Here is a 25,792-nt window from a genome sequence, read left to right on the forward strand (position 1 = left end):
ACTTTATTGAGGTGGACCAGGTGCAGATAAAATATAACCGGCAGAATTCTATAGGATGTGGTATTAGTGTGTGGAAAAAAGAGACCAGATGGTGGAGATGTCAGGCAATGGTCCCCAGGCATCTTCACTTGGTCACAAAATGGCCAACAGCCTGGTGAAAAACGCGCCTGGCTAATTTCAAACACTGGGCCTTAGGGTCAACAGGAGTTCTCTGTTATCAATCTCAATTTAAATTGAAATTCTTAAATCACTCCCATGTTCTCCTTCCCCTTGCACTGGGCTACAATGACAGCCCTCCCCAGCTCTACAAAGCTGCTACACAACTTTCCCGGCATTTTTACAAGCCTGAAAAAGGAGCAGGTAGCCAACTTCAGACACAGGTAAATGTGGGCCGCAGTGGTGGGCGCCTTCGGCAGGCCCACCTTCAGCATCCAGAAAGCTCCCAAACAGAAGAGCAACCCATTGGCTTCCTCCAGCTCTAGCGGAATTGATTTCCCAGTTCGGCAGTCAAGTCATTCGTGGGAAGCAGATGCCTGAAGGCCTCACGTACCTTCACTTACATGGAAGCTGCGGAGATAAACATCTCAAGGACCTCCTTCCTTGCCAAAGACTGGGTTTCCCAAACTTGGGTCTCCAGCTGTTTTGGACTACAACTCCCATCATCCCTAGCTAGTAGGAACAGTGGCCAGGGATGATGGGAGTTGTAGTCCAAAAACAGCAGGAGACCCAAGTTTGGGAAACTCTGGGCTAGGTAGTCAAGCAAGAAATGCAAAGGTCTCGTGTGGAAACTCCTGTTGAGGAATCATCTTTAGAAGATGGTAGAGGGGTCCAAGTTCCCTTTGCCCTGGGCTAAGGGGCAGTGGAGGGAGGTTTAGATCGGGCAGAGGTGTCGCACACAGCCCTGCCAGCCTCTGCCGGTGGGTTTTGTGCAGTTGACAGCCAGCCGAGAACTCTGAGATGGGTCATTCTGGCGGTGGGGAGAGGCTGAGTCTGCCCAGGGACTGTCAGATCCCTAGCCAGCCCCACTGCTGCCCCATGGCATCTTCAGCCCCGATCACTATATTAACGCCAAGTCATCGTTGGCCTTCCACAAAAAACGCTTGCCTCACACTTGGCTGGGCTTTGCTCCATTATGTTCACATGCAGAGCAGGACAGGATGCGTGGACAAAGAGTTCTAATTGTGCAATTTCCCTCACGTTGCTTGAAAACTCTTGCTAATTATCTACCATTTTTTTTTAAAAAAAGTCAAATGCTTCAGTCAAGATCCAGATACGACGCAATTCCGCTGAACAAACTACCCAACGCAAATACTGCTTTCGGAACGATTTAATATTATAGTCTCATTCAATATTGCAAAGCTGTGGCCTCATTTGTTTTTTTAAAAAAGGCAAAAGGCGTTTTGTTACAGCACACCTTTCGGCCTTCGCGAGGAGAAACCAAAACCAAAAATAAACAATAAAAAGCCAAGTCGAGCAGCTTTAAAATACCTAGTTTCAAATTTAAATCCATTAAAGGCAGGCAGAATGACAGATATGTGGGGGAAAGTCTAAGCTCCGCCAGGAAGGCAATTTTTAACTGTGGTGGGACTTAGAGGAAGGCTTCAGAAGATGGCCTCAACCCACAAGCCATTTTACCTGGGATAATATTCATAATCATAGAATTGTAGAACTGGAATAGACCCCAAGAATCATCCCGTCCAACCCATCTCAGCTAAAGCATCCATGGCAAAATAGCTATCCAACCTCTGTTTACAAACTTCCAAGAACGGATTTATTAAAGTTTCCACAATGAAATAAACTACGGTTTTCATGTGTGTACCTTGGTGAGATCTGGTATTTTAAAAAATACTTTTACAAACTGTTTCCTTGTTTCTCGATTTGATCCTTTTACATGGCTTTGAATGTTTTGTAAATATTTTATGCATTGTGACTTGCCATTATTTTTATTTATTATAGTTCAGTAATTATTTACTGTAATGTATAAGTGTAAACTGTTTAATTATTATGTTCCAATGTTAAATTTTACCGTTTACCATTACAGTGGTGCCCCGCAAGACGAATGCCTCGCAAGACGAAAAAACCCGCAAGACGAAAGGGTTTTCCGTCGCGGAGGCGCTTCGCAAGACAAATTTCCCTATGGGCTTGCTTAGCAAGACGAAAACGTCTTGCGAGTATTGCCATTTTTTTTTTGCTTCCCCCCCCTTTTTCAAAGCCGCTAAGCCGTTAATAGCCTTTTAACAGCTTAGCCGCTAAGCCCGCTAAGCCGCCAATAGCACTAAATCGCTAATAGCGCTAATCCGCTTAGCCGCTAATGGGGTTGCTTCGCAAGACGAAAAAACCGCTAGACGAAGAGAATCGCGGAACGGATTCTTTTCGTCTTGCGAGGCACCACTGTATATTCTAATGAACTACTGAATATTGCTATATTTTATGCAAGTTGCTTATTTTAAAGCTATTGTGGCTTTTTTTTGTATTGGATCAGATTGTTACTATGCGTGTGATCTTTGGGGTCTATTTTGCTGTTTCTTCTGCCTGTAAATCGCCTTGGGCACAGCAATATAGAAAGGCAGAATACAAGTTAAAAGTGAAGTGAAAATGAAATTAAATGGTACAGTTAGCAACAGAATGAGGGAGCAAGAAATCGGCAAGGCCCCGATCTTGCATCTGCTCACTAAAAGGTCTCAGACGAGCCGCATTTTCTTAACCTCAAACCTCCACTCCCACCTCTGCAATACAAGACAACCACGTTCTCCAACCTTGCAGAGTTGTTGTGAGGATTTCAACAAAATGGAATGAAACGCTTCGAAGATTTAGAAGCTGCACTGAGCACTGACATGAATTATGAGCAAATCGATATGATCTGCATGAATCTGTTGCTGTAAAGGTAAAGGTAAAGGGACCCCTGACCATTAGGTCCAGTCGTGACCGACCCTGGGGTTGCGGCGCTCATCTCGCTTTACTGGCCGAGGGAGCCGGCGTACAGCTTCCAGGTCATGTGGCCAGCAGGACTAAGCCGCTTCTGGCGAACCAGAGCAGCACACGGAAACGCCGTTTACTTTCCCGCTGGAGCGGTACCTATTTATCTACTTGCACTTTGACGTACTTTCAAACTGCTAGGGTGGCAGGAGCAGGGACCGAGCAACAGGAGCTCACCCCGTCGCGGGGATTCGAACCACCGACCTTCTGATCGGCAAGTCCTAGGCTCTGTGGTTTAACCCACAGCGCCACCCGCGTCCCTATCTGTTGCTGTACCCAAGCGCAAATCTGGTTTTCCCAACACCTGTAGCAACTGGTCCGACCTCAACATAGTCCCAAATATTCACACCTCATTTTTTTTAAAAAAAGGAGACGCAGAGATAAGAGATTGAAAAAAAAGAGGAAAATTAAAGGAGGCCATGGCAGTGTCTCAATTTTGTCATCTGGTTGTGAATTTTTTAAATGCTCTGAAATCTGAGTGAAAAGGTTAAACCTAACTTCTTCATGGGTGGGGAGGGGAAACCTGCCTGATTAGCTTTCCAGCTTCCCTTTCTGTGTTTACAAAGTGTTTACATCGATGCAAAAGACAAAACGATTCAGGAACAATGACGAATATGAAGCCAGATGAGGCCACCGGGCATTTCAGACAGGAAACTGCTATGCCGTTCACCTCTTGACTCAGAGGTCTTGGCGCGAGGTCTACTGCGGTCTTATCAAATGTCAAAGCACACACCCAGTTTCTACAGCCTTCCATTCCCCGGTTTCTATGGGAATAGCTAAACAAAACAGCCGCAATGACCTCATCCCCAGAGGATGTGACAGGGAGCGCTTTAAAGAAAAAAGCCTCAGGACAATCGGTGGCCTGTTTTAACGCAGCCATGACATCAGTCTGGCAAAGGAATGTATGGCTCTGAGGCAGGGCAGAGGTACGGAAAGGGACTCGCCGATTTACCCTGGGGCAAGTAGCTCAATTCTATTTTCTGGATTTCCTTTCATTAAGATGCAGGGCACAGGCGCACAAAAAGGGGTATGTTCGCACGATCGCTTACTCCACCATCCAGCGCGTTGAAGGCGCATTCACACGCCGTTAGCCGCCACGCACAGCGATCTCGCAGTTTCGTTGACAAATCCTGCAGTTCAGTGTGTTTCTCCGCCACACTTCAATCCGACCAGAAAACTTTGCACTTAACTTTGTACTCAAGTTCAAAGTGTGTTCAAAGCATAATACATTAAATAATTATTTGTCCAGCTTTTCTTAAAATATTACTGTGTTTAGAAATTCAGTCTGACTCTTAACTAAATATACCCGGCCTTTCATATTGCTGCTGAAACAATTGCAATTACTAAGTGAGAATCTAGTGACGTTAGATTCTTTTAGCTTTCTCGCATGTGTTTGAGTTTGCACCGCAGCCCTTTGGTACAGGCAAATCATCACAGATTAATGAAAAATGTATTCACATAATAGGTAAATGAAACTTGGTAAGCAATTATTATGAAATGAATCATGAAATATTGTCTTCCATTTTCGATCACTATTGTGTTTTAATATTCTGTTGGAAGCCGCCCAGAGTGGCTGGGGAAACCCAGCCAGATGGGCGGGGTATAAATAAATTATTATTATTATCACCATATTTTTCGCTCTATAGGACGCACCGGACCATAGGACGCACCGGATCATAGGAGGGGGAGAACAGGGAAAAAAAATTCTCCCCTTCTCTGCGTAGCACCCCTTCAGCGAAGCGGTAGGAGAAACGGAGCCCCTTCCATTTCCGAAGGCTTGCAGATAGGCGTCTGAAGCCCCCGGAGCGCAGCAGGAGTTCCTGCTGCACTCCAGGTGCTTCAGGCGGTTATCCACAAGCCTTCAGAGCACAGCGGGAACTCCTGCTGCGCTCTGAAGGCTTGCAGATAGCTGCCTGAAGCCTCTGGAGTGCAGCGGGAGTTTCCGCTGCGCTCCGGGGGCTTCAGCAAAAGCAACATGAAGCCTCCGGAGTGTGGGGGGGAACTCTCCCTCTGCGCTTTAGAGGCTTCGCATTGCTATCGCTGAAGCCAAGGAGCCGGCATTCGCTCCATAAGACACACACACAATTCCCCTTAATTTTTGAAGGGGAAAAAGTGCGTCTTATAGAGCGAAAAATACGGTACTTAAGAATGGCGCGGCCGTTCGAGGCGGGTGTTGCACTCATGTGCAGAAGACAGCTTCGTGCCTACAAGTTCCTGGTAGGGTGTTGCAGAGGTGGGGAACCCCCCCCCCAAAAAAAGGCCACATGCCCCGGGTGCAGGTATCACACCCCCTTCTCCGATTGCGGCCCAGGGGGTTGGGCTAGAGGACCTTTCTGAACCCAAGGGCTTTGTTCCAATTACTGCATGCCAGTAGCGGATGAGGCCAAAAGGAAGTGGTTGTGGCTGACATTGAGAGAAGCCACCCAAACACCCAAATTTCACAGGCAATCATACATTCTCACGTGAATCTAAATTCCACAATTCTGCACTGCTCAGATGCAGAACTTCATCTTCCCCACAATCTCCTGCTGCCTGATATTTTATGCTACTGGTCATCGATAAAATCTAGTGGAAAGAAACCTCAACTTAATTATGTATTGTGTGATGGATTACTTCCTAGTGCTGTATGTCCTGCCAACTACTTTTCTAGAGGCTAAATTATGGAGCGTGGCCCCATCTGGAAGGGCCTACTGTTTTGACTAGGCTTTCCATATTTCATAGAGTGAAAACCTGGAGAGAAATGTTATTGAGTTTTTTAAGGCAAAGTTGTTGAGCTTTCTTGGGAGGGAAGGGGGCAATGTTGTTGTGCAAATTGCAAAAAATGAGGTTTTATAGCTTTTTCTCCCCCCTGAAATTGCCCAAAACACCACTTCTGATATGGGATTTTCCCATACATTAAAGGCATTCCCGCCCAAACGCAATTCCTGATGGCTGAATCAAAAAACATCCACAGCCGTACCTTGGAAGTCGAATGGAATCCGTTCCAGAAATACGCTCGACTTCTAAAACGTTCGGAGACCAAAGCGTGGCTTCTGATTGGCTGCGGGAAGCTCCTGCAGCCAATTGGAAGCCGCGATGGACATTCGGCTTCCGAAAATCGTTCAAAAACTGGAACACTCACTTCCGGGTTTCGATTGTTCGGGAGCCAATTTTTTGGGGAGCCAAGGAGTTTGAGATCCAATGTACGACTGTGTATGGATTCACAATACTCTTTCCTCCACAACTGACTCTTCTCCTCAGCCTATACTGGGCATGCATGTGTTATGCCAAACATGTGACACACAGTGCGCCTGTGCCTTTAGAATAAAACACAACCAGCAGCTATGAGAGTGTCATTTATGCTGCGTCAACACGGTTCAATCCATACCTGCAGCAGGCACAGTCTGGCGGAAAAGAAAGAGAGCCGCCTTCATGTTACTCACCTGTGGCTGGGATGCCAGGTTCATCTTGTACGGATTGGTTTTCCCTTCCTCAGTAACCAGCGGCGACCATATTTTTGATTCAGTTCTGCAAAGTAGAGTGTCTGGTGGTTAACGCTAGAATTCTCCACATTTGTTACAGCATTTTGTAGTTTCAATACATTTATCTTGCTCCACACAATTCCATAATTTGGAATTCCCCCACGGCAGCAAGAATATTATTGGCCCAAAAATGGAAGCAAGAAGAGTTACTGTTGATTGAAGAATGGAGGATGAAGTTAATGGACTATGCAGAACTAGATAAACTAACAGGAAGGATTTGAAACCAGCGAGACCAGAAATTCACGGAAGACTGGAGTAAATTTACAGACTATTTGAAAAGTAATTGTGAAGAACAGATGACATTTGTAGGGTTGCAAGAAGTTTTGAGAGGAGTATTATTAGAAGTATTGTAAAAATTGACAAGGGGGAGGATGATTTGTTAAGAGATGCAAAGGCAATATAAAGTTAAGAAATGCATAAGAAGTGGATCATCAGAGGTGCTGATGGAAGTCCAAAAAGATTGTATAAGTGATAAGTTTTGTGGTACGTATTATAATTTATATGTTAAAATTAATTAAAAAAATATAAAAAATAAATTTGGAATTCCCCCAAATCCAGGGTTTTGGGGGTGTTTCTTTTGCTTCCGAACTTTTTTCAGGAGTAGGCACAGCATGCTGTACTTAGGCAAAGTCACAGCAGACAGTCCGTGTGTCTGGGAAATGTCAAAGTCTCCAGAAATAAGTAAGATTCCTATTGAAGTGCTTTAGTCCACCGTCTCCAAGGCTCACTCTAAGAGTAGGAAATTTAACTTAGCAAGACTTGCACCAGCAGTTTTGTGCAATCTATTTATTTATAGGCCAGGTTTCCTCAAGGAACTGTGGGCCAATGCATTATTCCCTTAATAACAACCTTGCAAGGTAAATTAAGGGAAGAGGCAGTCACTGGTCCATTTGCAGATCAAGGATGTGAATCTTTCCAATATTGCTCATTCCATCACAGATCCAAGTACAGTGGTACCTCGGGTTAAGTACTTAATTCGTTCCGGAGGTCCGTTCTTAACCTGAAACTGTTCTTAACCTGAAGCACCACTTTAGCTAATGGGGCCTCCCCTGCTGCCGCGCCACCACTGCACGATTTCTGTTCTCATCCTGAAGCAAAGTTCTTAACCCGAGGTACTATTTCTGGGTTAGCGGAGTCTGTAACCTGAAGCGTATGTAACCCGAGGTACCACTGTATGCAAATATGTTTTTTGTTTCTCTAAAAATAACTCTGAAGTTATTTTGTTTATGCTTGTTTGTTTATTACGTTTCCATCCCATCTTCCCTCCACAGAGCTCCAGGTGGTGTACGTCAGTGGTTTATAACCAGTTTGCCCTGGCACCCTCGGGTGCCTTGAATGACGGTCAGGGGTGCCGTGGGCAACACTGGCCTCTGTCCCTCTTCCCTTCCCTCCCTCCTCAGATGCCCTCTTGCGTCTCTGCCTCCCAAAGGCTTGCACGGCTGTTTGTTGCAGCAGCCCCAGCTACGAGCTCCCCAGGCGAATGGTGCCTCTGGGGCTGGCCAGGGGGTGATTCCCAGGCCCTTGAGGGGCAGTGTGAGGAGGCACCTCTCTTTGGGGCAGGGCGGGTGGCAGCTGCAGCTGCCCAGAGGACACCAAGGAGAGGGGAGAGGAGGCTGGGGGGGGGGGAGGAGGCTGAGGGAACCCTCCACAAGGGAGGGCATTCGAAAAGGGGTGAGGGGCTGCCAGCTCTGCAGGAAAGGGGTAGCATAACTGGGCTTCCTGCCACAGAAAGAATGTACAGTGGTACCTCGGGTTAAGAACTTAATTCGTTCTGGAGGTCCGTTCCTAACCTGAAACTGTTCTTAACTTGAGGTACCACTTTAGCTAATGGGGCCTCCCGCCGCCGCCGCGCAATTTCTGTTCTTATCCTGAAGCAAAGTTCTTAATCTGAGGTAGTATTTCTGGGTTAGCGGACTCTGTAACCTGAAGCGTCATGTAACCTGAAGCATGTGTAACCCGAGGTACCACTGTAGTTAGTCAAGGGAGCCATGGACCCAAAAAGGTTGAAAACCTCTGGTGTACATAGTTCTCCTCCTCCTCATTTAATCCCCACCTATGAGGTGGGTTTGGCTGAGGGCAGCGACTGCCCCAAGGTTGCCCAGTGAGCTTCATGGCTGAGCAGAGATCCAAACCCTGGTCTCCGGAGGTCCTAGTGAAGCTCTCTAACCCCAAATAAATAATAATAATAATAATAATTTTTTATTTATATCCCGCCCTCCCCGGCCAGAGCTGGGCTCAGGGTGGCTAACACCAGTAAAATTACAATATATATATATTTTTAAAGACCAATTGAAAATACAGGTTAAAATATAATTTAAAATGCAGCCTCATTTTAATAGTAGCCCATGGATCAAAACCATAAGGGGAGGGAAACATAAGGGTCAGACTGAGTCCAAACCAAAGGCCAGGCGGAACAGCTCTGTCTTGCAGGCCCTGCGGAAAGATGTCAAGTCCCGCAGGGCCCTAGTCTCTTGTGACAGAGCGTTCCACCAAGCCGGGGCCAGTACTGAAAAGGCCCTGGCCCTAGTTGAGACCAATCTAACCATCTTGCGACTTGGGACCTCCAAGGTCATTTGTGGACTTTAAGGTCCACTGTTAACAGCAGAATTCCTTCCTTAAGGGACATTATTCCCTCCACTGCAGCTTTAAATTCACAGAGACATAAACCAAAGAATCTTAAAATTGTGGAGTTGGACGGGACCCTATGGGTCATCTATTCCAACCCCCTGCAATGCAGGAATGAACCACTTCAGTTAAGATACAGTGGTGCCTCGCAAGACGAAATTAATTCGTTCTGTGAGTTTTGTCGTCTTGCGATTTTTTTCGTCTTGCGAAGCACGGTGTCGGGGAAATTTGGAAAAGCTTCAAAAATCACCAAAGTCTTTAAAAACCTCAAAAAAGGCTACCACACCGCGTTCTATGAGTTGCTCCTCGAAGTCAAGTCGCAACTGTATTAACAGTGTTAAGAAAAAGGAAACAAACTTGCAAGACGTTTCCGTCTTGCGAAGCAAGCCCATAGGTAAAATCGTCTTGCGAAGCAGCTCAAAAAACAAAAAACCCTTTCGTCGAGCGAGTTTTTTGTCTTGCAAGGCATTCGTCTTGCGAGGTACCACTGTACTTTGGAGCAGTTTCTGGCAAGAAGAATGCACCAAGTGGCATGCTACGCATTCCCTTATTCGGGAAAACATAAATAGTCCTCGCCTGGACTTGTCAGAAATTTATTTTTAAAAAGGGAGCGGCCTGCCGACCACAATGAGCTTTGCAACCCTATTATCAGTAATTAGAAATGTACTTTTGACCTCCTACGGAATAAGAGCGTGTGCCACATAAGCGCCGAGGGGCATAATCTCAACTGCAGAGCTTCCTTTGAGGATGAAATTCATGCAAGTCAGAGATATTGACCCCTTTCTCCGTGCTGTGTCCTGGTTAACCCTGACCAGGGAAGGAAGGGGAGAAGAGGTATACAGGCCTCGGTCCTGTATACCTGAAGGAGCGTCTCCACCCCCATCGTTCAGCCCGGACACTGAGATCCAGCGCCGAGGGCCTTCTGGCGGTTCCCTCATTGCGAGAAGCAAAGCTACAGGGAACCAGGCAGAGGGCCTTCTCGGTAGTGGCGCCCACCCTGTGGAATACCCTCCCTTCAGATGTGAAGGAAATAAGCAGCTATCCTATCTTTAAAAGACATCTGAAGGCCGCCCAGTTCAGGGAAGTTTTTAATATTTAATGCTGTACTGTTTTTAACACTTGATTGGGAGCCGCCCAGAGTGGCTGGGGAAACTCAGCCAGATGGGCGGGGTATAAATAATAAATTATTAATTATTATTATTATTATTATTAAATGAGCAAGATAATTTAGAGGCTGAGAAGTTGCATCAGCGCCAGCCCACCAATGTCTTTTCAGGGAGCTGGGTCACTTGCCCCAACTCACGGCAAACGAAAACATTTTTGGCGTGCACAAACATTACAAAGCGGGGCATTCCACTGAGCGGGAGATTCCCAGGCTCTCGATCATAGCGATGGAATGAGTGAGGAATGAAGCGAGCTCTCACCTTCCATTTAAAGACCAGCATTCCAAATTTGCAGGCTAAACTTAGCTCCCTAAAATATAAAACAGCTGCCTTTCCAAAAAAAAAAGAGCAAAACAGCTGCAGTTCCCAGTTACTTCGCTGGCGTTCGTGAGCACCCAATCCTTGCGAAAGTCAGGTGGCTGGCATGCGAACAAACTTAAATGCCAGAGGAATGTTTTAGCAGACAGTCTACAGCAATAGCTCTAACCACCCCACATTAAAAATCAGTTTTCTCGGCAGGGTCACTGGTGTCAGACACGTTTCGAGTAAATAATAACAATAAATCCCTCGAGAACCTCTACTTTATCTCTTAAAGTAATTTTCCTACTTCTCATGATGGCTGCACAGAAGGAAAAGGTTTTGGGAGATGCTTTCAGCGGCACTGAAGGTCAAAGTTTGAAGAGGGGAAAGTATTCCGGCTTCAGCTAATTGCCATATAAATTTGAACATGGCCAAGAATCCTGCAAGTTTGCCATCAAAACCTGCCGAGAGAAAATTATTGTGACCTTTTTGCCCACCTGAGAAGATCAGGTTTGCTGTTCTTTATTTCTTCCTGGTGACGGTTCCAAAAAAATAATTGGCTCTTGAAAATTAGATGAGGAGGCTTGGAGTCTCAGCAATTTCTTAATCCAATCTTCTGAAGAAATAAGAGACTAGACCAATTCTGAGAGCCAGGTGTGGTGCAACTAACTTAGAATATCAGATAAAGCAAGGAACAACAGGTGTGTCATATTTCTAATTCACTATGAGAAGAGGGAATTTCAGCTGATGCAGCGCTCACTAGCCAAAATTCCCTCTTCCACACAGTTGCTTAAGTTCACCGTCATCCTTTGCATTTGGTCAACCTAATAAAGAGACGCATCCGGCTTCCTTGGTGGTTACAAAGCTATTTTTCTCTGAATGAGAAAGCCTGTGGCATTCTAATCAAGTCAGCCTTTATATTTAAGGAACACAATAACAGATGCAGAGTTGATGGGTTGTGTTGGGTTTTTTTTTACAGAGGCTGGCATCCATGCAGACTTGTTCAGGGGATAAAAATGGAAAGGACAACGTCGCCCTTGGCTCCGCTTTCCATCTGTATTAGAAGTTATCCAAACAAGGAAGCAAAATGTCTGATGTTTGCACTCTTACGACTGCAAGAATAAGCTCCCTTTGTCCCCTGCGAGCAGCTGGGGCAAAATGCTTCGCTTGCTCAAAACAAAAAGTCCTCTATGACAAGAGAGTAGGCTGCCCTCTTTTAATACAGTTACCACGGAAGGAGTTTGGGGAGGAGGGGACCCAAGATTTGGGGGTTCCGAGTTAAAGCAGTGCAGATAAGACGTCAGGCAGGCAGGGCAGGATGGGAGCTGGAGAGAAGAAGAAGAGGAGTTTGGATTTGATATCCCGCCTTTCACTAGTCCCAAAGCAGCTAACATTCTCCTTTCCCTTCCTCCCCCACCACAAACACTCTGTGAGGTGAGTGGGGCTGAGAGACTTCAAAGAAGTGTGACTAGCCCAAGGTCAACCAGCAGCTGCATGTGGAGGAGCGGAGACGCGAACCCGGTTCCCCAGATTATGAGACTACCACTCTTAACCACTACACCACACTGGCTCTCGTGAGAGGGGGTCCACCAGCGTGGCGCTGTGGTCTAAACCACTGAGCCTCTTGGGCTTGCCAATCAGAAGGTTGGCGGTTCGAATCCCTGCGACGGGGTGAGTCCCCATTGCTCTGTCCCAGCTCCTGCCAACCTCGCAGTTCGAAAGCACGCCAGTGCAAGTAGATAAATAGGTACCACTGCAATGGGAAGATAAGCAGTGTTTCTGTGCGCTCTGGCTTACGTCACGGTGTCCCGTTGCGCCAGAAGTGATTTAGTCCTGCTGACCCGGAAAGCTGTCTGTGGACAAACGCCGGCTCCCTCGGCCTGAAAGCAAGATGAGCGCCACAACCCCATCGCCGCCTTTGACTGGATTAACCGTCCAGGGGTCTTTTAGCTTTTTACCAACAGGGTGGCAGCCCCCCCAACGGGTTGCTCTGCCACCTTTGGTGGGGCAGGGCTCCCTGTAGAAGCTGGAACCTGCACGGTTGCGTCCCCTCAGCATTTTGTGCCCAGGGCCATGGCACCAACTATCCCCACCAACACTGATGCAATACAAGTTTCCAAAGTAACATGCTGGTTTCACCCTGTCAGTGAGCTGGGTGGTGCTTTTGGTCCACATTGTGAATGTTGATTTGGGAAAGGTAGGGGCTGCGTTTCAACTGGTTTTTGGACATGCTCCGCGACAGAATGGGGAATGTTGCTCGACTGCCTCAAGGTATTTCTCCCTGCTTTCTCCTGTCAAGTTCGGGCAGGTTTTCTCAATCCCAATAACTTTATTGTACTAGCCATTGGCCATGACAAATCTGAATCAAAAATAAGTACACGTAAAGAGATTTTATCCATTCTGAAGGAAATCAGCCCTGAGTGCTCACTGGAAGGACAGGTCATGAAGCTGAGGCTCCAGTACTTTGGCCACCTCATGAGAAGAGAAGACTCCCTGGAGAAGACACTGATGCTGGGAAAGATGGAGGGCACAAGGAGAAGGGGACAGAGGACGAGATGGTTGGACAGTGTTCTTGAAGCTACCAGCATGCATTTGACCAAACTGCGGGAGGCAGTGGAAGACAGGAGTGCCTGGCGTCCTCTGGTCCATGGGGTCACGAAGAGTCGGACACGACTAAACGACTAAACAACAACAAAGAGATTTTGCCGCACCACAAATCATAGTCTCCAGATCTCTGCGTCTCCCAGTTCAATGCTATATTGTCCAGGGGCTTCTTTCTCATCTTTTTGGCCGCCAGAGCAAAAAGGGCAACTTTGCAAGTCACTGGAATGCTTACATTGCTAAGAAGTCATAGGAGCTACTCTGCCGGGGAGAGACATCATTCCTGTATGGGCAGTAGGGTGAGAAATCGCCCCCTGGGTCCAATGTATAGGTCTGAGCGATATATTAATATATAGCCCAGGACCTGTATGCAGATGGAGTTCTGAGAGAAAAGTCTGGTTAACACTACAATGCGGAAATTGAACAAAATACGGTGTATAATTTGAGGAGAAGCAAACAAGAGAGGTTTTGCCTTTTTTAGGGCAGGCCTTGTCTATAGCAAGGAGACATTCAACTAAACATACAGAAGGGCTAGCCGTCAGGGATAATGGGAGTTGTAGTCTAGCAACAGGTTAAGAAAGGCTGGATTTTGCGGGAAAGGCGCTCTCTAAAGTTTAGCATCCGTTCTTCTGAAGAAGCCAGCTCTCTGAAATATCCCATACACAACATTCCAGTGCAAACGCACTTTGCCAATAGCCATCAATAATAATTAAACCTTCGAGAAGCAGCCCGTCCGTTTTAATGTCCATATATAGACAGACATGCATACGCAGCGTGCCAGACTAGGTTGAACGACACAGACGTTTCTCAGGGTCGAGGGAATTCTCAGGAAAATGACAGGGCTGGAGTGAGTCAAGAGAATTTGTGGCATTCCTGGAGTACATCCACCTCCCTCTATTTTTTTGAGTCGAGTTCCTTGTTTTGCTCTCCCTCTGAGCTAACTCAATAGACCCTTAGTCACAGGCTTTTGTTATGTAGCACATTTTGGTCCCTGATTAAAATACTTCTCTCTCAAGAGCTGTCTGGGTGGTTGCTTCACTTCTTGGAGAAGTTTTGTGACTTAAATTCGGCTTTTCTGTGCCGCTGGCGATTGAATGAAGAGGATACGCTGCCAGCTCCACTTCTTGGAAGTGATGCTGCAACAATAAAACTAACTTTGACACAGAAATTCGTGGTGTTTGTTCCAAAGCTTTGGGAGGGAAGAGAGGAACAACAGAAGCGTTGTGCAACTATTTACAACGACATTAAAAGAGTTCGCGCAAAAAAAAACGTATCTGCAGTTCCTCCCATCCCACAATAGTTTTTCTGATTACTCGTGGTTATATATTAGCTCAAGAGTTGCATAATCTTGCACAATAATTGCTCATCTCCATTCCAAAAAAAAAAAAAAAAAGAGGAGGGGAGGGAAGGGAGAAAGACGTTCTTGGACCATGAACCCAACTCTTATGAGCTGATCTGGCAGAATATGAAACCTTCACAAAAATCTCCTACCAGGAAAGGAATAGATAGCAAAACAGCAGGCAGGAGCTGGCACAGAAGCTGGAGAAGAGGAGAGGGGCTTTGGAAGGAAGGAAGGAAGGAAGAGGAGAGTCCATGATGAACCAACCAGAAGTGCTCTCCCCCCTGGAGAGAAGGAACTGCTGAGAAACTCCTAGCCCTGACATGAGAAGATACAGCAGACACTTGCTGCTTTTGCCGCAACCACAAAAGTCCATTACAAATTTCAGCCCACACCAGGGGCGTAGGGTGGGGAGGGCTGGGCGGGGCCGGATGTTTTGGGATCCCTGCCCTCCCTGACGCTGGGGACCTCCAGGCCCCGGCCTTGCCGCTGAATGGCCGCCAAGGCTTGCGTTGGCTGGCTGGGCCCTGTGAACCTTCTGTGCCCCACACCTGCCCGGTGGCAGCGGCAGCAAGGGTTTGGCTGGCATGGTGGCAGAGGAGGAGGAGTTTGGACTTGATATCCCGCCTTTCACTCCCCTTAAGGAGTCTCAAAGCGGCTAACAATCTCCTTTCCCTTCCTCCCCCACAAGAAACACTCTGTGAGGTGAGTGGGGCTGAGAGACTTCAGAGAAGTGTGACCAGCCCAAGGTCACCCAGCAGCTGCATGTGGAGGAGCGGGGAATCGAACCCGGTTCACCAGATTACAAGTCCAACACTCTTAACCACTACACCACGCTGGCTCTCCGCCGGCGGGTTTTATTCGCCCAGCCAGGCACTAAGTGTGTAGTGCATGCAGTGCATGACATGAGTGGCGCTGTGGTCTAAACCACTGAGCCTCTTGGGCTTGCCAATCGGAAGGTCGGCGGTTCGAATCCCCACAACGGGGTGAGCTCCCATCGCTCTATCTTAGCTCCCGCCAACCTAGCAGTTCAAAAGCACGTCAAAGTGCAAGTAGATAAATAGGTACCACTGCAACGGGAAGATAAACAGTGTTTCCGTGTGCTCTGGCTTACGTCACGGTGTTCCGTTGCACCAGAAGCGGTTTAGTCCTGCTGGCCACATGATGTGGAAAGCTGTCTGTGAACAAACGCTGGCTCCCTCGGCCTGAAAGCGAAATGAGCACCGCAACCCCATAGTCACCTTTGACTGGACTTAACCATCCAGGGGTCCTTTATCTTTACCTTTAAGGGTGTGAGGAAATGAACTCTCTCTCTCCCCACCAACCCCAGCCTCCTTGCATCGAGCCAGAAATTCCAAAAGAGTTTTACAGTGGTACCTCGGGTTAAGTACGCTTCAGGTTACAGACTCCGCTAACCCAGAAATAGTACCTCAGGTTAAGAACTTTGATTCAGGATGAGAACAAAAATTGTGCTCTGGCGGTGCAGTGGCAGCAGGAGGCCCCATTAGCTAAAGTGGTGCTTCAGGTTAAGAACAGTTTCAGGTTAACAACGGACTTTGGGAATGAATTAAATACTTAACCTGAGGTACCACTGTATAAGAACATTCAGCCAAACATGATTACAGGCCCCTTTCGGACCTTCCTATGTTGTGCAGGAAGCAGGCGCAGAGCTGGGGAAATGTACACCTTGCCATGTACTTTATTTGTTCAAAGCATTCTAGCTCACCCTCTGTGCAAAGAATCCGTGGCAGGGAATAGTGAAACCTCTATTAGAATATGAGGCATAGCAATAAAACAGGCAGGCAGATGGAACGCCTCCTATCAGCATATCCTGAAACCATAATAAAACATCCAATTCTAACAGGAGACCAGAGTAGGCATTAGCCAAATTTCAGAGGGTTTCAAATTTCATAGCCAGAGTGCCACCACTGAAAAGGCCCTCTCACATGTCACAGCATTGTGTAGCAAGTAGTGGGGTGCTTAAAAGGGTATCCTTAGCAGATTGGGAGGCCTATACAGGGAAAGTATTTAGGTATTTGAGTCTTCCAGGGCTTTGTAAGTCATCAGCGAACCCTTGCATTCAGACCAGAAATGTACTGGCAGCCAGTAAAATTATTTAAGAACCAGTAAAATGTGGCCGCAACCGGCTGTCCAGCCAAACAGCTTCATTCCACATGCACTGCAATGTTGCGTCATCCTCAAAAACAGCCCTACGTAGAGCACATCACAGTAATCCAACAGGAGATAATCGAAGCATGAATGATTGTGTCCAGGCTATCATTGTCAGGGAATAGCTGAAGCTCGTAAATGTGGGAAATTGCAGTCAAACAGAACTATGTGCGAGTGCTAGTTAGTGCATGAAAGGGTTAAAACAAAAGAGCTAGTTTCCTAGACTCAGCTTGGCCATGATCTCTCTTCTCTGATGAGAGATGAAGTGAAGTCTTCTCTTCCTGTTCTCACTCTCTCCGCGCCATGTAACTGACCAAAGGAAGACATGCCTAAGCAAACTCCAAGCTTAGAGCATGTGTTTGAAGCTATCTTGCTGTATTTTCTACCTGTGCTCTCCTTGCCGCTGCTTGGATAAATGCATGAATCTGACCTTTGGAATGTTTTGTAAGTAAAGCATTTTAAACTTACTTAACAGTGTGTGCTTTGTTCATTGCAAGAGGGGCAGAAAGAGAGGAGTGCTGTATGCAACTAAATGGGATAAAAGGGTCTAACAACTTACATTCCTAACACCTTTGTGAGTTTAAACTCTGCTACTGGGAGCTCTTTCCTGCTGGAGAGTGAGTTTAGCCCTGGGTCACAGGGATTCATATTTTTCCTCCTACAGTAAACCAACCATAGCTGTGATATGTGCTCTTTGGATACTTGAGCCAGGCAGATTTCATTCCTCCAATCCAACTGCTACTTTACCTGCCCACGGTCAGAATTATTTCATCTATGCAGCCCTTGATTTTGTTCTGTGCTTCCAGGTGAGTCATGCTTTCTGTATCTTCCCCATCAATGGACATGATAACATCTCCAATGCATAAATTGGCAGCTGCAGCTTTGCTACCAGGGGTTACCTGCAAGAAGGAGGAAAAAAAAGATAAACAGAAATTGTCACCAAAGCAAAACTCAAGGCCCCAGGCTGTTCTCTGTATACTGGTCCTGGCCTGTTTCACAAGAGGAACTGGGAGTTGGCTACAAAGAAACTAGCAGAATGCCTTTGAATATTTTATTGAAAGGCACAAACATAAAAACTGTAAATGAATCACTCTTAGGCCTCTGTAGTACAGTGCTAATTTTACTGGTCTACCTTATGGGGTTATTGTAAAGGATCAATGAGATACTGTCTTGTTTCACACACCATTCTACAAAAACGGTGACTTTATGCATATTAACAAACTCTGAACCTTTGAGTTCCCAGAGGGATCAGAGGCGCTTTGCTCCTAATTCTGCTGCTGCACTGCACCAAGATTTGGGCTTAAATGCTTGGCTTAGCGTGTCATCCTAACCCAGAGCTCTCCCAGGCAAACCATGGTCCAAAAACCATACGACAAGTACTAATGACCGCTTGTTGGGCTTGCTGATCAGAAGGTCGGCGGTTCGAATCCCCACAGCAGAGTGAGCTTACACTTTGACGTGCTTTCGAACTGCTAAGTCCAGCACTGAGGGTCTTCTGGCGGTTCCCTCACTGCGAGAAGCCAAGTTACAGGGAACCAGGCAGAGGGCCTTCTCGGTAGTGGCGCCCGCCCTGTGGAATGCCCTCCCACCAGATGTCAAAGAGAACAACAACTACCAGACTTTTAGAAGACATCTGAAGGCAGCCCTGTTTAGGGAAGCTTTTAATGTTTGATGTATCACAGTATTTTAATATTCTTTTGGAAGCCGCCCAGAGTGACTGGGGAAGCCCAGCCAGATGTGCGGGGTATAAATAATAAATTATTATTATTATTATTATTATTATTATTAGTGGCAGGAGCAGGGACCGAGCAACGGGAGCTCACCCCGTAGTGGGGATTCGAACCGCCGACCTTCTGATCGGCAAGTCCTAGGTTCTGTGGTTTAACCCACAGAGCCACCCGTGTCCCTTAGGGGCCCCCTTACAACTCTACAATTCTCTCCTTCTCTCCTATCTGCCTCCATCAAGGATACTATCTAAAGGAATTTCTTTGCAAACAACAAAGCAGTTAACAGGAAGACCTAGCAGCGCAGACACAACCCTCATCTACTCACCAGTGGCGGAAAACAAACAGCAACATAAAACTGGACTAAAGGAAAAACGAAAACCCATCAATCAACCGGCTCACTTTTTAGTTTCCCCTAGCTTTGGCTTTCACAATGGAATGATAGAATGAGTGGGAGTCCGTGGTTAGGAAAAGCACATTCATTCGCAATGAGCCATCTCTGAACTATTGCATACCAGTTTGCCATTCCTAACAAAAGAGATCCAAACATTTAGAACACAAAACAGGGCACAGAAATGTTGAGTGTTTCTGGCTCCTGTGAATTCTGGCCATCTTGGCCTTCAGTACTTTTCACGAGGGTAGAAACTTAAAAAGAAAAGTAGTATTTAAATGTAGTGTGAAGGGGGTTCACGTTTCTGAGCTGTGTCTGCTGAAACCAGAGGGTTTCTAAAAGTAAAGGTAAAGGGACCCCTGACCATTAGGTCCAGTCGTGACCAACTCTGGGGTTACGGCGCTCATCTCGATTTATTGGCCGAGGGAGCCGGCGTACAGCTTCCGGAGGTCATGTGGCCAGCATGACTAAGCTGCTTCTAGCGAACCAGAGCAGCGCACGGAAACGCCGTTTACCTTCTCGCCAGAGCGGTACCTATTTATCTACTTGAACTTTAAGGTGCTTTTAAACTGCTAGGTTGGCAGGAGCAGGGACCGAGCAACGGGAGCTCACTCCGTTGCAGGGATTTGAACCGCCGACCTTCTGATCTGCAAATCCTAGGCTCTGTGGTTTAACCCACAGCGCCACCGCGTCCCAGAGGGGTTCTAGGAGCCATAAAACTTTGCCACACTCCAGTTTCCAACATGAGATACAGATTTATTGTTATCACTGAAAAAGATGCCCATTATTTCATTCAAAGCAAAGTCATTGGGTGGCATAAACTGTCATCCTCAGATGCAGATCCATTATTACCCCAAAGCAGTGTTCCATAGAGATGACCCACTAGAATTAATTCACCTTCTTCTTTTACCGAAATAACACCTGATCACTTCTTTAATTGTCTGGCCAACGTTTTCTCTAGTTGTCTCCATGTGCACTTGAAAGGTTCCTGAACTGGTGAAGATGAGATGTGCTTTATGGGGAGCAGGGTGGATATGATTTAAATCAAATTGATTTAAATCACTAGTCAGTAAGACTAGATTTAAATTTTTTTTTTACAGAAAGACTTATTCTTGCTGGTATAATCTTAATATTTACAACCAGAGGAAGGTTTCATTTTTGGAATAATAAATTTTCAGAGTAGTTTTCACAGTTCTATCAAAAATTACTGATTTGGTTAAAGGTAAAGGTAAAGGTACCCCTGCCCGTACGGGCCAGTCTTGACAGACTCTAGGGTTGTGCGCCCATCTCACTCAAGAGGCCGGGGGCCAGCGCTGTCCGCAGACACTTCCGGGTCACGTGGCCAGCGTGACAAGCTGCATCTGGCAAGCCAGCGCAGCACACGGAACACCGTTTACCTTCCCGCTGGTAAGCGGTCCCTATTTATCTACTTGCACCCAGGAGTGCTTTCGAACTGCTAGGTTGGCAGGCGCTGGGACTGAACAACGGGAGTGCACCCCGCCGCGGGGATTCGAACCGCCGACCTTTCGATCGGCAAGCCCTAGGCGCTGAGGCTTTTACCCACAGCGCCACCCGCGTCCCACTGATAACTGATAACTGTTAATAGTAATACTGATAATAGTATAACTGATTTGGTTATACTATTAGAAATACATAGACCGATAATTATGAAGTTATTGTGATGTTTAATAAGTGAACTGTTTATATTTGGATAACTTTTCTGCTGTACTTTATTGGAAGGAGAAAAATAATCATTTTCTTAATAACAATTTGAACAATTTATATAACTAAAGCAATAACATTGTAGCATATGTATCCATGTATGTTAACTGATGTGGTTAAACATTTTGTGTTTTTGTATTTTTAACTTAGACTGAGTTTTAGCACACATGAAAAACTTAAAACAAATCCTTATTTCCCGATGAATAGCCTTTGGACTATAATGTAACTTAAATAGAAAACTATTTTTAGAGAGATTTTTCCTCCAAAAGGAGGGCACTGAGGTCCAGCACCGAGGGCCTTCTGGTGGTTCCCTCGCTGCGAGAAGCCAAGTTACAGGGAACCAGGCAGAGGGCCTTCTTGGTAGTGGCACCCGCCCTGTGGAACGCCCTCCCTTCAGATGTCAAAGAGAACAACAACTACCAGACTTTTGGAAGACGTCTGAAGGCAGCCCTGTTTAGGGAAGCTTTTAATGTTTGATGTATTATAGTATTTTAATATTTTTTTGGAAGCCGCCCATAGTGGCAGGGGAAACCCAGCCAGATAGGCGGGGTATAAATAATAAATTATTATTATTATTATTATTATTATTATTATTATTATTATTAGATGTGCTTGATGCGGAGTTGCCTTCAGGCCCCAAGCCCGATGGCAGACCAACTCTGTGTTACAAACATGTCTGCCAACATGACATGGATGCTGGCAACATTAACCCTGTATGTGGGAATCCCTCGCAGACGACCGCAGTGGCTGCAGACAGACAGTCAGGTTGTGCATCTACAGCAGTGACCAGAGGAGGAATGGCCGCTGGAAGGAGCACAGAGAAGAAACTCTGTGGTGCATTTGCAGCGGCAAAAGAAGACGCCTTCGTCTGCCCCGGCTGCAACAAAACATGTCTCTCCCATATTGGTCTCTACAGCTATAGCAGGCGCTGTAACTCTCCAGTGGTTTGCCTTCAACCCCAAAGGTTGAATCATCTCCATTGTCTCCCAAGATAAACAGATGCTAATAGTAAACCGCTTAACTTAGATGACCAAAATCATACTTCTAATTCAGTTTCGTTGTCACTGATTTCCCCAAAACAAGCATAATCTGTGTTTTAACCATAATAAATACAGTGGTACCTCAGGTTACATATCCTTCAGGTTACATACGCTTCAGGTTACAGACGCCGCTAACCCAGAAATAGTACCTTGGGTTAAGAACTTTGCTTCAGGATGAGAATAGAAATTGTTAAGTGGCGGTGCGGCAGCAGTGGGAGGCCCCATTAGCTACAGTGGTGCTTCAGGTTAAGAACAGTTTCAGGTTAAGAACGTACTTCCGGAATGAATTAAGTACTTAACCTGAGGTACCACTGTACAGTCGTGCCTTAGATCTCAAACGCCTTGGCTCCTGAACAAATCTGCTCCCGAACGCTCGAAACCCGGAAGTGAGTGTTCCAGTTTTTGAACGATTTTCGGAAGCCAATGTCCGGCGTGGCTTCTGATTGGCTGCAGGACGCTCCTGCAGCCAATCGGAAGCCACACCTTGGTTTTCGAACTGTTCCAGGAGTTGGACGGACTCCCGGAACACATTCTGTTTGAGAACCAAGGTACGACTGTAGTTTAAAATTCAGATGAACGATACCTTCAAAAATCCCTCATAATATTCTTTTCATTCGTTACAAGGACTGTTACCACCAGCATACAGAATAATGAGAGTGAAAACTGGTCTTATCCGCCAAGTATTGTATACTGGACTATAATAAGCACAAGATAAGGTGGCAGAACTATTTTGTTTTTACATCTAAATTAAACAATAATGGCAGTCAGTGCCAGAAGCTGGAATAGTATTTGACTAAATCATCTCCCCATTATTTCACAAGCCGCACCCACTGTTTCCTTTGGCCGGCTGGAAACCGTTCCAGTAACTCTCCATGTGAAAATAGCTTTCCTGTTCCTAACCTCCAGCTCTTTTAAAATGCTGTAGTAGAGGTATCTGCAAGCATGGCTTTTTCCTGCTGAACAATAAATAAATGAAATAAAAGTGTCATGCCATCCCAGCACACAGGAGAACACCCTGGGCACAGAGCTCTTGGGTTATTTGCTATAGAAGGAGCTCACTTGCTCTATAGAGGCAGTTACCATCTTCAGGGTTTGCCAGAGGACAAAAATAGCCATTACAGTGGTACCTCGGGTTACATACGCTTCAGGTTACATACGCTTCAGGTTACAGACTCCGCTAACCCAGAAATAGTGTTTCAGGTTAAGAACTTTGCTTCAGGGTGAGAACAGAAATCGTGCTCCAACGGCACGGCAGCAGCAGGAGGCCCCATTAGCTAAAGTGGTGCTTCAGGTTAAGAACAGTTTCAGGTTAAGTAGAACGAATTAAGTACTTAACCCAAGGTACCACTGTATCGGTTTGCATACTGTATCCATTTAAATCAGGCACCCCCAGACTCAGCCTCCAGATGTTTTGGGACTACAACTCCCATCATCCCTAGCCAGTGGCGTAGCGTGGGTTGTCAGCACCCGGGGCAAGGCAAGTAATTTGCGCCCCCTAACCCGTGGATTTGCGCCCCCTAACCTGTGGATTTGCGCCCCCTAACCCGTGGATTTGCCCTAACCCCAGATGTTGCGCCCGGTGCGGCCGGCCCCCCCTGCACCCCCCACGTTACGCCACTGTCCCTAGCTAACAGGACCAGTGGTCAAGGATGATGAGAACTGTAGTCTCAAAACATCTGGAGGGCCGAGTTTGCCTATGCCTGATTTAAATGCCTAGAAAGAAACAACTCCCTATGATCTGGCATTAGCTGGGCTGAAGTAATAATAATTTATTATTTATACCCCGACCATCTGGCCGGGCTTCCCCAGCCACTCTGGGCGGATTCCAACAAAAAATTAAAATACAGTAACGCATCAAACATTAAAAGCTTTCCTAAACAGGGCTGCCTTCAGATGTCTTCCAAAAGTCTGGTAGTTGTTGTTCTCTTTGACATCTGGTGGGAGGACGTTGCACAGGGTGGGAGCCACCACCGAGAAGGCCCTCTGCCTGGTTCCCTGTAACTTGGCTTCTCGCAGTGAGGGAACCGCCAGAAGGCCCTCGGCGCTGGATCTCAGTGTCCGGCCTGAACGATGGGGGTGGAGACGCTCCTTCAGATATACCGGACAGAGGCCATTTAGGGCTTTAAAGGTCAGCACCAACACTTTGAATTGTGCTCGGAAACAATAAAGATTACACATTCAAGTGATAACAAAATCAGGGTGGCTCAAAAAACCATCCATGAGTGAGGCAGTCCTTCTGAGGAAGGTGGGGCAGGCAGCGGCAGAGCATATGCCCGCGCTCCCGAGGGGTGTGTGGAGCAGAGGGTGCCCTCCCAAGCGCAGGATAGCCACTCGGGTGCCTGGAGTGGCGCACACACCCTGCAGCCTGGGACGGAGAGAGCCACTCACGGGAGCGGAGCGAGCCGCCCATGGCGGACATTCAGCACGCCACCCGCCTGTGATTCCCAAGCCTCCCCCAGCTGTCAAAACGAAGGGGGAAGGGGCGAATGCTGCTGGCAAAGAGGCGCAGCTCCCCCCCCCAACCTGACGGCTTGAGGTAGGCTTCGGAGTCGCCGGCAGGCGGCGAGCCAAATGTCACCCCCTCAGTGAGGGAAACCGGGGAGATCCACCCTCACTGCCCCACTTCCTCCGCCCCTGGAGGAAGGGGCGTTGAAACAGATGGGCTTTTGGGTCACTTCCCAACCTACAGTTCTACAAATTCACGAGTTTCACCAATCGTGTCTCTTCCTACACAGCTGTTTCCAACGATTCTTCAACACCAAGTTCGTTGGACTGGTCATGTTGTTCGGACGCCTGATTATCGTCTTCCAAAGCAACTACAGTGGTACCTCGGGTTACATATGCTTCAGGTTACATACGCTTCAGGTTACAGATTCTGCTATCCCAGAAATACTACCTTGGGTTAAAAACTTTGCTTCAGGATGAGAACAGAAATCGTGCTCCGGTGGCGCAACGGCAGCAGGAGGCCCCATTAGCTAAAGTGGTGCTTCAGGTTAAGAACAGTTTCAGGTTAGGAACAGACCTCCGGAACGAATTAAGTTCTTAACCCGAGGTACCACTGTACTCTATTTTGAACTTAAAAATGGAAAATGTGATGCTGGTGATCAACAAAAGAGGTTTAAAGACTGTCTCGAGGCAAGTCTAAAAAAATATAGTATAAACACTGACAACTGGGAAACACTGGCCTGTGAGAGCTCCAGTTGGACAACAGCCTTTACCAAAGGTGTCATGGATTTTAAGATGCTCAAACTCAGGGCGCAAGGGAGAAACGTGCTAAGAAGAAGGCATGCTTGGCAAACCCTCACCATGATCAACTCCCACCTGGAAACCTAAGTCCCCACTGTGGAAGGACATGTGGATCCAGATTTGGCCTCCACAATCACTTATGGACTCACTGTTAAGACCGTGTTCATGGAAGACAATCTTACTCGGCTACGAGTGATCGCCAAAGATGACGACTGAAGAAACATTGGGCAGTGTTAATTTTAGAGGAAGAAGCTCAGCATCTCTGTCGCTCTTGCGTCTCTTACTTTTGTACGGACGGCATTCATATTTATTCTTGGGCAAAATGGATATTCTTTTAAATAAATATTCCTTGCTATTCTGTTAACCCAATTCAGAGACATGGGTTTGAGGAAGAGGGAGGTTCTCTCACCCATAATTCCCTGCCAGGCTCACAGGGTTTTAAGCTATGATCACTATCAAGAAGTTGTGCATCACTTGAGCCTAAGATGCCCTACGGAACCTCTTCTGTGTCCAGCAGAATTCTGAACCACCTGTGACTCCTTTCCCTTTCTTCCATATAAGGGTTTTATTATATTTTTGATTTATGAAAAGGAAAGGGGAACAGGAAGCAATGGAGGAAGGCAGTGAAGGAGCGTCTCCAACCCCCATCGTTCAGCCCGGACAATGATGTCCAGCTCCGAGGGCCTTTTGGCGGTTCCCTCCCTGCAAGAAGTGAGCTTACAGGGAACCAGGCAGAGGGCCTTCTCAGTGGCGGCATCCACCCTGTGGAACGCCCTCCCATCAGATGTCAAGGAAATAACTACAGTATCTGACTTTGAGAAGACATCTGAAGGCAGCCCTGTTTAGGGAAGTTTTTAATGTTTGATGTTTTATCGTATTTTTAATATTCTGTTGGGAGCTGCCCAGAGTGGCTGGGGAAACCCAGCCAGATGGGTGGGGTAAAAATAATAAATTGTTATTATTATTAGAGCCTCA

The 25,792-nt window shown here is 46.7% G+C and overlaps 1 protein-coding gene across 3 annotated transcripts in view; it reads right to left on the reverse strand.

Moving 5' to 3' along the window:
• The window catches only part of PDLIM1 (PDZ and LIM domain 1), a 42,435-nt gene that overhangs the window by 12,386 nt on the left and 4,257 nt on the right, over window positions 1–25,792 (reverse strand). For all 3 annotated transcript variants that reach the window (XM_028728947.2, XM_077930694.1, XM_028728946.2), the window contains exons 2-3: window positions 17,442–17,593; window positions 6,399–6,483 (exon numbers count right to left, since the gene is read on the reverse strand). In XM_028728947.2, the coding sequence (XP_028584780.2) occupies window positions 6,399–6,483; window positions 17,442–17,593 (237 nt within the window). The remainder of the gene's footprint in view (window positions 1–6,398; window positions 6,484–17,441; window positions 17,594–25,792) is intronic.

The sequence above is a fragment of the Podarcis muralis genome, chromosome 6, assembly GCF_964188315.1.
Source record: "Podarcis muralis chromosome 6, rPodMur119.hap1.1, whole genome shotgun sequence".
Classification (NCBI taxonomy): Eukaryota; Metazoa; Chordata; class Lepidosauria; order Squamata; family Lacertidae; genus Podarcis; species Podarcis muralis.